Source organism: Aquila chrysaetos, chromosome 16 (assembly GCF_900496995.4).
Source record: "Aquila chrysaetos chrysaetos chromosome 16, bAquChr1.4, whole genome shotgun sequence".
In the NCBI taxonomy this organism is placed as follows: domain Eukaryota; kingdom Metazoa; phylum Chordata; class Aves; order Accipitriformes; family Accipitridae; genus Aquila; species Aquila chrysaetos.
Genome location: NC_044019.1, coordinates 23,722,219 through 23,736,726, shown reverse-complemented (window position 1 = coordinate 23,736,726; position 14,508 = coordinate 23,722,219). Strand labels below are relative to the sequence as shown.

The 14,508-nt window shown below is 47.0% G+C and overlaps 1 protein-coding gene across 1 annotated transcript; it reads left to right on the top strand.

Annotated features, from left to right (window-relative positions):
* Positions 1 to 370: 370 nt before the first annotated feature.
* FIBIN (fin bud initiation factor homolog) lies at positions 371 to 2,352 on the top strand. Its single transcript, XM_030039367.1, has 2 exons — positions 371 to 1,129; positions 1,183 to 2,352. Exon 1 carries the CDS (start codon positions 457 to 459, stop codon positions 1,108 to 1,110), a length of 654 nt encoding a protein of 217 aa, XP_029895227.1. The 5' UTR covers positions 371 to 456; the 3' UTR covers positions 1,111 to 1,129; positions 1,183 to 2,352.
* The last annotated feature ends 12,156 nt before the right edge of the window (positions 2,353 to 14,508 follow it).

The window sequence follows — 14,508 nt, the reverse complement described above, 5'->3', positions numbered from 1 at the left end:
GCAGACGATTCCGCAAAGCGGTCGTTTCAAACGGGAAAACGAGAAAAGCTGAGCGATTCCAGGTTTGGGGAGGGGGTGTTTAGTAAGGGGGGAGAGGTGCTCCGCCGGACAACCCCCGGGGAAGGGGCGGCGGGAGGCCGATGCCGGGAGGCGATGCCCGGGGGCGGTACCCGCCGACCGATGCCCGGGGCGGGTTTGGGGGGGGGCGGCCCGGCCCGGCCCTGCCCTGCCCGGCGCGGGGGCCGCTTCCTCCTCCGGCTTTTAAAGGCGGTGCAGCCGGCCCCCGGCCCCAGAGCGCCGCCAGGCCGCCGGCCGCTCTACCCGAGCCGGCCCGGAGCGGAGCCGGCCGTGCCCGGCGGCGGCAGCAGCGGCCCGGGGCCGGGGGGAGAGCTCCATGGGGCGGGAGCAGCGCGGCTCCGGCCGGCCCTAAGGCTGCCCGCCGCCGGCCGCGGCAGCATGCCGGCAGCGCTGCTCTTGCTGTGGTTGGGTTGCGTGTGCGGGCTCTGCCGCGGGTACTTCGAGGGCCCGCTGTACCCCGAGATGTCTAACGGGACCCTGCACCACTATTTCGTCCCCGACGGGGACTACGAGGAGAACGACGACCCCGAGCGGTGCCAGCTGCTCTTCAGGGTGAGCGAGCAGCGGCGGTGCGGGGCGGCGGCGGGCGGAGGAGGAGGAGGAGGAGGAGGAGGCGGCGGCGGCGGGCTCAGCCTGCGGGAGGAGCTGACGGTGCTGGGCCGGCAGGTGGAGGACGCGGGCCGGGTGCTGGAGGGCATCGGCAAGAGCATCTCCTACGACCTGGACGGGGAGGAGAGCTACAGCACCTACCTGCGCCGCGAGTCCGCCCAGATCAGCGACGCCTACTCCAGCTCGGACCGGTCGCTGAGCGAGCTGGAGGGCAAATTCCGGCAGGGGCAGGAGCAGGGGGGCCGGGAGGAGGCCCGCCTGGGCGACAGCTTCTTGGGGCTGCTGCTGCACGCCCGCGCCCTGCTGCGGGAGACCCGCCACATCTCCAGCGGGCTGCGGGACAAGCACGACCTCCTCGCCCTCACCGTCCGCAGCCACGGCGCCCGCCTCAGCCGCCTCAAGAACGACTATCTCCGCGCCTGAGACGGGACCCCGGCCCGCCGGCGCCGAGGGGGGGGGGGGCTTCGGCCGGCGCCCGCGGCCGCCCGGCCCCGTCCCCGCCCCGGGAGGCGCCGGAGGGCGCAGCCCCGGGCTCCGTCTGGAAGGAGCGCCCTCCTCGAGCGAAGGCGTCGTCCTTCGCCCCGGCAAAACTTATTTATTCGAGCCGACTTCCTAAACGAATAGCGCGGTTCCGTCAGCCGGGAGGTCAGAGGTACGGCGAAGTTAATAGCCCGTATTTAAAAAAATCACCCCACCCCACCCCGCTACATCGCTCGTCTTCGCTTAGGAAGCGAGGTGCGCTTTCTCGTACTCCGGTTCCCTGCCGTCGGTTTACGTATCGCCCGCTCTGCTGCGGCTCACCCGCCGCCAACGTGGGAGCAAGCGTGGTGCTCGCTAGCCGCGTCCGGACCCGCGTGTAGCAGAGGCTGAAATTGCTCGTGGTGCCGCTCCCCTTCGCGGCGAGACCTCGGGCCCTCTATTACCTTTCCTAACCTTTTGTAACGGCATGTATTCTACGCGCGTTAAACGTTGTTCTACTACGTGACTTAAAGCTGTGATTCCCACTCGCGTTTTGAAAGACGGGCACTATTCTGGCAGGATTTGTACTCTTCCAGGCTTGCTTATCTGTGACTCTGAGCTATCGTAACCCCAAGAGCCAGCCAAAAAGGCTGATGTCAGATCCTGAGAATGCTGATGCAGACTTTTATAGTAAGAAGAAGGAGTCCTAGCGGTGATTGTAGTTTCAGATCCCGAATTGGTTTCTTGGAGCGTTTCTCTAAAGCAGACAAAAAGGGTTTGTCTGTGCCAGCACAGTGACACATTTCTTGTTGGTGCCTTTGTACTTTTGCTAGCTAAGCTATTAATAAAATTATTTGTGCTCCCAGACAATAGCAAAAGTGCCTAGTGGGAAGGAGGGGGAGGATTGTTTGGGTTTTCAGACTCACTGCTATTTAACTGTCAAGTTGGGGTAACGTGGCTACTGGGTTACAGATACTGCAGGCAGAATCACTGTTTGGATGAAAAAAGTTCATATGTTGTTCTAATAAATATTTGAAAACAATGTTAAAGCACTTTTTTTTCCTTTTGTTGTTCTGCTTGGGACGCTCTTGATTTGAAACATGCTGTTGTAATATGTCTTTTCAGCAAAAAGTTGTGAGTATGTAGATCCTGCCAAACGAAATAACTTGCTTTTTAGTAAAAACAAATAAAAATGTACAGACTCAAGAGGTAAGCAAGTTTCATTAAAAGCAATGGTACGGAAGGGCGCGCAGGGCGGATTTTTTTGAGTTTGTAAGCCTTTTTTAAGAAACCAGCAACCTCATGGCACTGCAAGAGAAGCTGTTTGAGGCACATTTGAGGCCCGATCTCGTTAACCCTATGCTTTTGCCTGCAAACCATCCAGCTGGTAAGTTACTCAGCAGTGCAGTGGGCCAACGTAAGTCACCTGGGACCAGAGCGCTGGAGGCACCGGGCAATGTCTGGTGAAGGTACGTGCTTACAGAACCGCTGCAGCATCCAGGCAGCTCGCTTTCGCTAAAGGCGGTGAGGTGTAGCTCCTAGCAGGATACTTCAGATGTCAATTTGCACCTTTAGATCCCCGGTATCTTTGAAGATCTGCCTGAAAAAAAATGAAACGTTTTATTGATCGACTTCAGTGGAACCACTCAGTGTTATTTTCAAGCATGTTGTCAGGTTAGAAGGAATGACGGGTTCTAGCTCTTAAGGATTAATTTATTTGTGATACTGCCCTTGCTGCTAGGGTGAGATAGAACAACACAAGAACAAAAAGGGCCACCTGAGTCACTGAGTCTGGTCTGCCCACTATCGCAGCAAACCATTATAGCATTTCTGGGACAGATCCAGCTCTAGGAGCGCCTGAGGGTTTCATTCGCGTCCAATCTCCCCTTGCTCTCCGAATCTTACCCGTTTAGAAGTAGGTGCCGAAGATGTCACGTGGTTCCGTTTGTGCCCGGATGTTTCTTAAAAGGAGTTTTGGCCTCTGCTGACCCACCTTCTGAGTCATTGGTCATAACATGAGCTGTAAACATCAGTAAAGAAACTAAAATGGCAGGCCATGCTAGTTTTTTAGCCATATGAGAACAGTCTTCAAATCCTAATAGAAAAATACTAGCAGCAGTGTTGAACGCAGCTTCCTGAACATGCTTTAAGCAGCTTGGCTATTCTATTTGCAGTAGCAAACTTTTAGTCAAGCTCAAGCTATCCCAACGTATGCAGCATACCAAGAGAGTAAATGTTCGCAGAGCGCTTACTTTTCGATGCAAGAGATTACGTGACCTGTGGAGATTTACAGTGTAACGCATTCTGCTCAATACCCCTGTCTGTAAGTTGTCATCCAATGAAACAAAACCACGGTTCTTTAAAATCCACACTAATGTTTCATGTGATAAATATGAATATTTTGATAATTATCTCCATTGATTTACGTTTCAGCAAAATAGAAACATTTTTATATTTGAAACTGAAACAAAATCAGAATTCTGCTCTGTAATGTTAATTATGAAAGGCTTTAAATGTTCTTTTTCAAAAAGAAAATGCGTACATCTGAGCCTGGTCTACGCGTAAGTTCACGTGTTTAGTAAACGTGGGTCAATCTTACGTGGTTTTGATGAAGCCAGCGCAAAACTCTTTTAGGACATTTAAATCTCCTAGAATTTGATTTACATCATTTTGGCTGCTCTAAGCAAATGTATATATTAAATGTATCCATTAAATGTATCAATCTTGAGTCAGAGCTGACAGATTAAATGGCTTTTATAAATCTGCAGTGCCTGCAAGAACTGGCTGTTTAGTGATATCCAGCAGTTTAAAGTTTTAAATTCAAAGCAGTTCCTTAAAAACTATGAAAACTATATTGCAGTCCTCTTTGCAATCTTATTTTTTTTTCTGCTTTTGCTTTGTTTTATCTGATAGGACTTATTTAATTAGAAGAGATGAAGATCCTCTGGTTTTATACAGCCTGTTTCAAATAGTAAAGGCCTTTTTATCGTTGAAAACTCAGCAAGGATTTTAAAGCACAAGGCTTTAAAAGGATGATTGTAGCAGCTATTTTGACGCAATAGCTCCTCCTGTTGTGTTTAAATATTGCATCAGTATTGGATTTTTTTTTGATTTTTTTTTTAATGCAGAAGTTTCAACTAAGATTAAGCTGACTTGGTCTTTTTTGTGGTGTTCTGGAGATTTTCAAATCTATCTCTTTTTCAAATGTACATATTTGAAAAAATATATATTGCTTTCTGAATTTATTAAAGACGTGATGGTACTGAAAAGCAGATGACAATGTTTTCTGGAAAAAAAAAAAAAAGTCACGCAGCTGGAATAGTCACAGAGAGCTTACTTAATACTTAAGTTTTCTTTGCCACTCAGCCTGTGATTTAACTCATCGAAAGTCAAAGCAAGGCATTAAGAGACACGCCTCCGCTCCCCTCCGGGTAGCTTACTTCTGAAGGCAGTGTTCTGCTGTGGACGTTCTCACCTCTACTGACGTACACATGGAGAGGAAGATGCTCGGGGTGTGAATAGAGAGCAAACTCTGTGTCTCACGTCAGCACTAATAAAAGCTTGGGAAAGAAAAGGCTGTGCTTGCCTTGTGACAAGCCAACGGCTAGGAATTTAGCGGGGTGGTGGTGCAAGTTGTGGCTTTCTAAACTGCAGCTTCCAAAGTTTCACAGGTTGACCTACCCAGGACCATCCTGAGAAACAGAGAAGTCGAGGGAAGCTTTCAAAAACATGGTAAGCCTCTCGAAAAATCTTACGTGTGCCAAGCTGGGTGTACGCACTGTCTGAAGCCAAGTTGTCGCTCCTACGGGTTGTCGTGGGCTCAGATGCAGGTTGCCAAGACATGTACCTAGGAAGCAAAAGACATACTTGCCTTAGTCAATAGAAACAACCTCGTGAGCTACAGAGAAAGCATCAGCTCTGGTTATCATCTTCCCTAGAAAACCTGTATTCTGTGGAGAAATTCTATCGGGTGCCTCTGTTGCTGTTGGTGCAGCTGTTTATTTAGATGGGCTTCATGTTCTTTTACCAGCTTCTTGCTCATGCTTCTCAGATATCGCTTTTGGGATCGGTAAAGAAGTTTTCAGCTAACACTGAAGTGTTGTTGAGTGAAACGTATTTGACAGCCGTTATTCCTGAAGTAATCCTGTATGTTCAAAATCTGGCATTTTTCTATCTTTTAAAATGCATTTTTACTTACAGCCCATTGGGGAATTTATTTTCTATTACTTTGCTTTTTGGGCGAGCCATTAGCAAAAATTGAACAATTTGTGGGTCCATATTTCCTCCCCGAGGTATGTGAAACTGGCAAAAATACTGACCCCACTACATGCTTTATTAAAATCTTTTATTAGAATATATACGTATAAAAAGACTATAACTCTGTGCTTATTTTATTTTCTTCATAAAGTTGTCATCCTGCCTACAAGATCGGTTTACAACTGGAAAAGGCAGAATTTAATGACTAATTCTGTAACAAGAAAAACATATGGTCTCCATAATCATTACATTTTTAATGATGTGGCTTGGACAGAGTCATTCACGGCTTGTAGAGCCAGTCCTCCTTGAAAACTGCCTTACCTTGGGGAGGTATCGCTGACGGTCTCCAACATGCCATTAGCATTCTTTCATAAGAAAAGACAATGCCAAGTGTATCATACTTTTGCAGATGACAGACTTCCTTAGGCTGTATGTATACCTCTTTTAAGGGCTTAGAAACTGCTTATGTAGTAGTAATTGCTCGTGTCTGAACTTTCTTGGGGGGGGAAAAAAACAAAAGTCCTTGGAGAAGGTTGGCTTAGGGAGAGATTCATTATCTAGCGCTAGGTATTGGCAAGTGCAGGAGGACCGAAAAAGCGATGTACTTGCATCATATTTTCCATACTTTTTCCATGCTGCAAACACTTCACTGTGACAGTAGTTACCGAGACATAAATTAGTTTTAGTGTAAATAATAGAGACTTTACTATAGACAGGCTGTCCAAACTGCAAGATGATTTTTCTTCTGTCTACTTATCATCTCTTCTCAAAAATAACGTGACCAGGATTTTCTGTTTAGTGTTAGGTCCAAGACAATTAGTTCAGTGGGCCTTTGGTCTTAGGTTCTCAGCTTTTTTAATTAAATTTATCTAAGAGCTTGTTATGCCTTTACCTGGGTAATGCTAAAGAATTCTTTCCCATACACTTTCTGTGTTGACGGCTCTTTGGTTAATCAAGAGCGGTCAACTTTTCTCAATAGCAGGCTTTGTCCTTTTTTACGAATATGAATTTTTCTAATTTCATGTGATTTAACTGAGATTTGTATTAAAATTCAGAGTAATATGAGTGCATGTGTTAAATAGCTTGCAAATTATTTTTATGTTTTGATGCATTTTTACAAAGTAATATACTTATTAGCTCTGGACTCTTAACAGAGGCACAACAAAACACAAGCTAGTTCATAACTGGGTCAGCACGAAAGTCAGGATGCTATTAGGTTTGTAATTTTAAATAATATCTTGCATAACCTCTAATTTCAGAAGAGTAACCCTAGGGAAAAAAAAAAAAAATAGTCAATGAACAAGAGATAAACCACGCTCGGGTTTTCTTCCCCGGTACGAGTGCAGAGGAGTAACTCTGACCGTGTACATCAAGAATGAACTGAAGTTCACCCTGTGCTCGTTTACCCTAGAAGCTAATTTGCAACCAGGCCCAGTTTTTGTTTCTAACATTTATATTTCTGTGGCAATTGGGGTTTTCAAAAAGCCAGGCATCCCCCTGTGCTACATATATCCTGATACGTAGCTCCTATCCTAATCACCTTTCCATTGCGTCTGGTTCCGCAACCATATGCGGGCTGCGTGGTATTAATTTACTTACACAGTCTTACTGCATTTCATATTAATTCCTCTACATTTCTAAGCTACGTTTCAGTCTGCCCTGCCACACAGATGTCTCAGGCCTGCTCTGAGTTGCTACTTGTATGTCCTCGGCACGCGTGCAGAGCCGGGGCTCGCAGGACCAGGAAAACATTGTTATTGTTGGTATGTCTGACTCCGCTGGGAATACTGGTCTAGTTCATAGCCTTTTACTGTCATGTCAGGGTAACAGATTTATTGGACAAACATCGTAGTTTGCTTCCTAAGGATGTTCTGCTTCTTATGCTCTTTGCATGTTAGCCTGTGACCTTAAATTTTGCAATGCCCTTCACCTACTAATTGCTGCCAACCTTCAATTTATTTGGCAATAACTTACTTACCGCATAGACGAGTAGTCACATGGAAACCTACAGCATAACCCCCATGGTATCGTACTTCCCCGTACGAATGATAGTGACAGCGTAAAGCCCAAAGGGAATCCGTGAACTGATCTTGCACTACGCGATTCAGCAAAACGATGTTGTGACAGTAAAAAGGCACGTAAATGTACTGTAAAATAAATACGGTCCAGATTTTTATTATATAGCACTTCTGCCATGCCTCTTAAAATTCTTTCATTTATAGATACTCAGCAAATACAAGCGCAACACTAATGAGTCAGGTTTTGCTGAGTTATGTCATCTTGAAGGCAGTTTGTTTTTATTTCCACTCGGATAGGATACTTTTCCACTTGCGTATTCTGTAACGCTCATTACAAAAATAGAGACCCGGTCTTGCAAACGCCTTGGAGTGTTCTTGTTACAGAATGAGACTTACGACCGTTTCAATTCTCACACCCTCCCTATTATGCTTATAATACTTCAGAATGTTCCCTTTTGGCTTGAAAAAAAAATCTCCATTCTTGGTCTATGTACAGCTTTGCTTCCTAAGGTCTAAACAAAATTTCTTCTGGTTCTTTCTTTTTCAGCCTGATGGGGATTTGTATGTATGTTTATATACTTAGTTTATGTTACTAACAGATTTCACTCATTAAAAATCTCTAAATACATTATTTAGACACAACTTGACTTGTTTCTCCACATGAAAAAAATTGATTCACTTGATTCTCCTTTTAATTAGTAAAAATAAGAAATGAATTAAATGTTTTCTTTTAGCCAGTATGCATTTAATAGGGTGCGCACTGGTTCTAAAAGAACACAAAGAAGCAAAAATACTTGAGAAACCTAGTGTTAATGTAATAGGTTGCAAGGCCAACAGCATAAAAGTCAGGAAATTTAAAAACTGTGGCTTCTCAAGCAACAATCTACATTCAGCATAGTCAGAATGTTCACACTGCCCTTTCCTAAGGGCTACTACTTGCAGATTAGCAATTGACACAAGGAATAAGGTATGTACTCTTTATAGAATATCTGCAGGTACAGAATTCTTTTTTTTTTTTTTTTTTTTTTATGAAGGGTAATTAAAACTCTGGAATAAATAAGTAAAGCAATTTGTAAACAGTATATATTTTGTAAACAGTACATATGAAATGAACCTAATTATCTGCCAGACGTCCAATCTATCAAACCTTGAAAATAATTTAGAGTTTTTAAGCTCCTGGTTTCAAATAACATATTTAAGTGGAGGGGGGAGGTATACATTGGTTACTTATTAAAAAAAAAAAACACAGGAAGACAGCCATGACAACCATGAATATGTGTGTTACATAGAGAAAATGGGAAAAAAAACAAGGCAACGATGTGAAAGAAAGGTGGAAAATGGATTTGGGACCTAATTAGAAAGCAACTAATTCCTACCAGTCTTTCCTTAAAAGAAAGTAATGCATCCAACTCCATGTATTACAGCACTGTTTTGGCACGTGAAGATTGTTTTTTATTGAAGATGTCGAATGATAACTACCAACGAAAATATTTAATTTCCTATAAGTCACAGGCTCAGCCTTAGCCCTTTTTAACTGCCAAAATGCTTAGACAGTCTCTAAACAGTCATTGAATATTTTCACTTCTGCATGTACTCGTTTCCATCCAACTAGCCAACATTTCATTTTTGTGAATGCTTTACTGTCTGTGAAAAGTGCTGCTTAGGCAACATTTATGTTGAAGGTTTTCCCCTTTATTGGTTATACTGAGATGCCAGGACTTTTCTGGGTGCTTTGCAGGCCACAGTATGGCCACTGAGTGTCCGGTGGAGCAGGTGCCTCTTGCACAGCTGGGGAAAAGCTTCCCATCAGGAGGAAAATAAAGGTTGTCCTTTTCCTTTTTAGTTCAGCTCTTCTTTTTGATGTCAGTCATGCCTCCAGCTTATGCATACTGAAGAAGGTGGGGATTCCAGTCCAGTACAAGCTGAAAACTTCAAGACCAACATGCGCCGCTCCAGCCAAGAACTGGTAGGTGCTACATCCCACCGCTGCCTTCGGCTACACAAGCCATATTTCTGTCTGTTAGAACCTCCATCCCTTCAACCATGAGAAACACACTGTTCAGATAAATGCAGCATCAACATATTTGCCAGCCAGAAGGTATCAGGCACTAAATAATGAGCGTATGTTAACGCTGTTTTTAAACTTACTCCCAGGAAGCTCGTCTTCCTGAAGCTTACTGCTCACGAGATTTGTTTGACAGTAAAATCATGTCGTAGAATCATTTAGGTTGGAAAAGACCTCTAAGATCGAGCCCAACTGTACACCTAGCGCTGCCAAGTCCACCACTAAACCATGTCCCTAAGCGCCACGTCCACACGTCTTTTCAATACCTCCAGGGATGGTGACTCAACCACTTCCCTGGGCAGCCTGTTCCAACGCTTGACAACCCTTGCAGTGAAGGAATTTTTCCTAATATCCAATCAAACCTCCCCTGGCGCAACTTCAGGCTGTTTTGCCTCATCCTATCGCTAGTTAGTTGGTAGAAGAGCCCAGCACCCACCTCGCTACAACCTCCTTTCAGGTAGTTGTAGAGAGCGATCAGGTCTCCCCTCAGCCTCCTTTTCTCCAGACTAAACAGCCCCAGTTCCCTCAGCCGCTCCTCGTAAGACTTGTGCTCTAGACCCTTCAGCAACTCGGTTGCCCTTCTCTGGACACGCTCCAGCACCTCGATGTCTGTCCTGTAGCGAGGGGCCCAAAACTGAACACAGCACTCGAGGTGCGGCCTCACCGGTGCCGAGTACAGGGGGACGATCCCTGCCCTGCTCCTGCCGGCCACGCTATTTGTGATCCAAATCTGCACCATTCACCTGGAGGACACCGACGAGGGCCGCTCCTTCTGAAACAGCGGGGATGTTTTATGCCACAACATTGGCTGTGTTTGGTCACAGTCCCACTGAATCTTGCCTGCAAAGGCCATGTTTTGTATACGGTGATGTTTACTGTAGGCTACATCTGGCACAAAAAGAACCCAGTTTGGTTTGTGTTTCTTTTTTCTTCTTTCTTTTTTTCCTTCTCTCTCTGCTTCTGTGGTAAGCGCAGGCGGCTGATGACACCTCGTGAGGATAGCCAGGACACTCTGTGTCCCCCTAGGTCCTTGCTGCGGTCCGGAGAGCGTTCTTGGTCTGATCTCTCTCCTCACCAAAAACTGGGAGCCTGAAGCGGCTGGGAAGTGTTTGTTACACGCTGGGGAGAAGCAGCCGCCACGGGAAACGATGGCTTCTTCCACCCCTCCATCTTCAGGTGAAGGCCAAACGCCGCCTTAAAATCCATCCCTCAGCCAAGCGCAAGGCCAGCGCGGTGGGAGCAAGGAAGGAACCGAGCCCAGTTCTCTCCTGGTGCGTTTCGCGGGGGGCTTAATAATTCATGAAAGATTCCCCCCCCCCCCCCCTTAGCCTGAAGGAGATCCGGGGGCCGAATTCCCTGGGAGACTCCACAGGCGGGGGGGGTGGGTGGGCTGCTGCCGGGCGGGAGGCCGCGGCGGCGGCGGGGTCCTCCCCGGGGCCGGGCCTGCCGGGCCCCGCCGAGCCGGGCCTAGCCGGGCCGGGCCGGGCCGGGGCCAGCCCCGCCGTGAGGAGAGGGGGGGAAAACCGGGGACTCGGCGGCGGCGGGCGGGTAAGGCAGGGGAGCCGGGCCGGGGGGCGGGCCGGCGCCGGGGAGCAGCGGGGGTGCCGGAGGCGGTTTGGGGCCGGCGGCGCCATCGGCCGTATCGTCCTTCCCCGGCCCCCACTCGTGAGCGCGGGCAGGGCGGCGGGACCGACGGGCTTCTCCGGGGGGGGGGGGAAGCGGGTCGTACGGCGTTGGCGTGCCGCCTCCTCTGCAGAAGCTGCCCGCGCGAATGAGCTGCCGTGTCGTTTACTCTAATTAGGCTAATTTAGACGACTGAAAGGCGGAGCGGGAGTCCTGCCGGCAGGGTCTCTTCCCGGTCCTTCATCCGCAGCACTGCGCGGTCGCGAAGGGCCGTGGCCGTGCGGGGCTTGTGCCCTTCACGGTACACGTCTGCCGCTTTTATTTCTGTTGTGGTCCGAGGTGACGGCACCGGCAAGCGCTTTCCTGCAGAGACCCGCTGGTACACTTGCACACGAGATGGTATCGTTCAGCCTTGCAGTCAAAGGCGCTGTATTTATTTAGGGTTATTCTCTTTCTGAAGTTTGCGTTAATTTCTGACTCGGGCAATGCTTACAGCTTAAAAAACCTCCGTTCAAAGTGAGGCCAGTGCGGGCTCTTGTCTAAGTTTTCATGTGTCCGCGGTACCAGTGCAACTGGCAGCAGCGTTAAATTCTGTTACGTCCTACGCGGAGCCGGTCGCGTTGAGCAGCTTCTGATGCAGCAAACCGTGTTTAAGGCGTAGCTAAAACTTGGTTATGACACAAAATTATACCCTTCTTTTCTCTGTAGCTTCTTAATCTTGTGTGAGGAGAGCCTACCTTATCCAAAGTCTCTCAGCTGTCTTAAAGTACCACCAAATTAACCGGAATTAAATTTTAAGTAGGTGTGCAGGTAAAGCTAACGAACATACTGCTGATGTCAGCAAACGGGGGAGTCTGGATGATGTCTAGTGGGGTGAGGTCTGAGGAAACTGAAGGAGACAGATTTTTGAGAAAGAGAATAGTGAGTATTACCTTTTAACTGGAGAGCTGAGGAAGACTGAAAGTACAGCCTCCAGGTGATGGGGATCGCCTTAAATTGTAATTGCCTCTCAGCATCCAGGATGACCCTCGTCATGCTGCTGAGGATTACAAGTGAATAATGACGAGGCGGACAGAAAATTCATGAGCCTGAGCCTGGGATGATGTTCACGTGGGATGGTGTGACTCATAGGAGCTATTGGTAGTATTTGTTTTAAACTACACAAATCTGAGGTCTGAGAACTGAGAGCAGAGTTACATGTGGTGTCTTCCAGGTTTATGCAGGTAACAGTAGTTCAGAGACAAGAAACGCAGAGAGCTGTGATGCAGAGAATTTGCTTTGCATGATCAGTCGCTCTTTGATTTGACCGTGGTTATGAGCATGCTAACTTGGGGTGAACCGGTGAGTTCTGCTCATAGTTTAGTACAGAATGCAATTTCAAGTGTAAAATAGCAGCATGGCGATAAGCGTCTGTCTCAAAATTTCGAGGGGGCAAGAGAACGAAAAGTCCTGGAAATCTTGTTGGTAATTTAGCCTCCATTAATTTGAGATTAGCATCCTACTTCTATGTAAAAATGCGGGCGGGGCGGGAAAGCAATAACAAGGTAGACCTCTAAACAACTGTCAAGAATTGAAAAACTACACTGAACAAGATAAGAAAATCCATGTTGTGTGATTAATTCCATTAAGCATCTTCAGTAGCCTCCTAGAATAGGAGATGTGTTTTCTGCAGTGGCCTGCCACCATTAGCACCAGGCATTGGATTTGCTTTTCTTTACCAGCAGCTCAGCTGTCTTGGACTCGAGGGTTTTTGAGACATCAAGTTGTATTTCTCTAGCATCTAGTATTGTGTCTTAACATAAAGGTTTTGGGAAAACGGCAGTATAACCCAGTAGTTACAGTTGTGCAAATGATCAGGAATGGAAATCGTCATTTTGCCCAGTTACACCGTCTATAGGTATACTCACTAGTAAAGGGGGAAGAACGTTTTCTTCGTCATGGAGTGGGAAGGTAGTAGTTAGCTTCTGTGCGGTACTTTTAAGCGTGCAATTGCAGGATTTTCTGGAACAGTTCGAGTTCTTCGCTGCCATATGCAGGCTCACCTTAATGTCCTATACATGTTCAATGTAAAGAAAAATCATTTAATTAGAAATCAAGAATAACACACAGTTTCCAGACAAATCCACCCAGTCCATGGACACCTTCCCTTTCCCTAGAGCATGCTGGAAACGGGCAGAGCCATCAGACAGGGGTTTCTTGTCCATGTGGCAGCTAGGGACTTGGTGGTGCTATGTGAGGAATATTTTGTCCCAGCTCTACGTGTTCTGTCCTCCGTTGCTCCAGGAAGGAGGAATGCCAGCCCCGAGCTGCCTTTGGCATTCCAGCAGGAGCTCCAGCTGGTTACCCTCTTCCCCCTTGCTGGTTTGGAGCGCAGGAGGCTGGTGGTCCCTGGGACGGTGAGAGTGGCTGGGTGCTGTGTCTGTGACCTGCAGCTGGACAGCCAGGTCTTGCACAGTGCAGGTGAGAAAGAGGGGGCTCGATGTGCCTGACACTCACCAGGCACACAGGTCCCAGCTGGGAAGGTTGAGGACTCTAGTAGAAGTAAGGACAAATCCCCAGTTGGTGTGAAACATCTTACCGGAGGAGCCCGGTGAAGACATGCTGCGTGGCCTCTGTGGAGAACTTGACCCAGAATACTCTACCACCCCACGGATGCAAATTGGAAAAAATCCTTCTGAAGGGAGAAGTTGCTGCTGGGATGCTGTGTGTATGGAATGGAAACTAGACTTGCAGATCTATTTAATTTGTGTATCTAAGAAGAAAAACGTCCAGAGGACATGCTGTAGCAGATATTTTTAATCACTGTCATCTGGGTTTTCATTTTCATAATGACACCATGATATGACTAACTCAGGGAAAACACTAAACAGCCTTTTTATTGTTACAAGATTTCTCTCGGTACGTGGCTAACCTGAACAGTTGCTTTACAGCAAAGACAGAAAGAGAAGTTTAATGCAAACCACCATTAACAGTGGTGTTTTGCAGGTACAGGTTCATTGAATTCAATAAATAGACAGAAATGAAAGAGCTGAATATGTCTGGAGTCTCGGGGCAGAGTAACCGTAGACAAAGTAGATCTGCATATTACAAAAGCCACGTGTAATGATTTTTATTAATATTGCAAAGCATCCAGTGGAATTGTTTCCTACCCTAAACGTATTGAAGGCTGCAGCTGCAGCCTGTGGAGGAGGATCCTCCCCTCTCTCTGCGGGATGCAGTGGCTCTTTCAGATTCTGGCTGTTAGGACTGGGAGTGTTTCAAGGGAGTACTTTGTGATGAACAATAGGTTTGACTGATGACACCAAAACCTGAAGTCTCGTGGAACGGGTACCACCGACAGCAGTGTAGGCTTTCTCTGTCTGGTAGTAAATTTTAGGGCTGCCACCAGCCGTGATTCTC

What these genes read in the sequence shown, in the direction of transcription:
- FIBIN (XM_030039367.1), top strand. Translation starts at nt 457, where the DNA reads ATGCCGGCAGCGCTGCTCTTGCTGTGGTTGGGTTGCGTGTGCGGGCTC.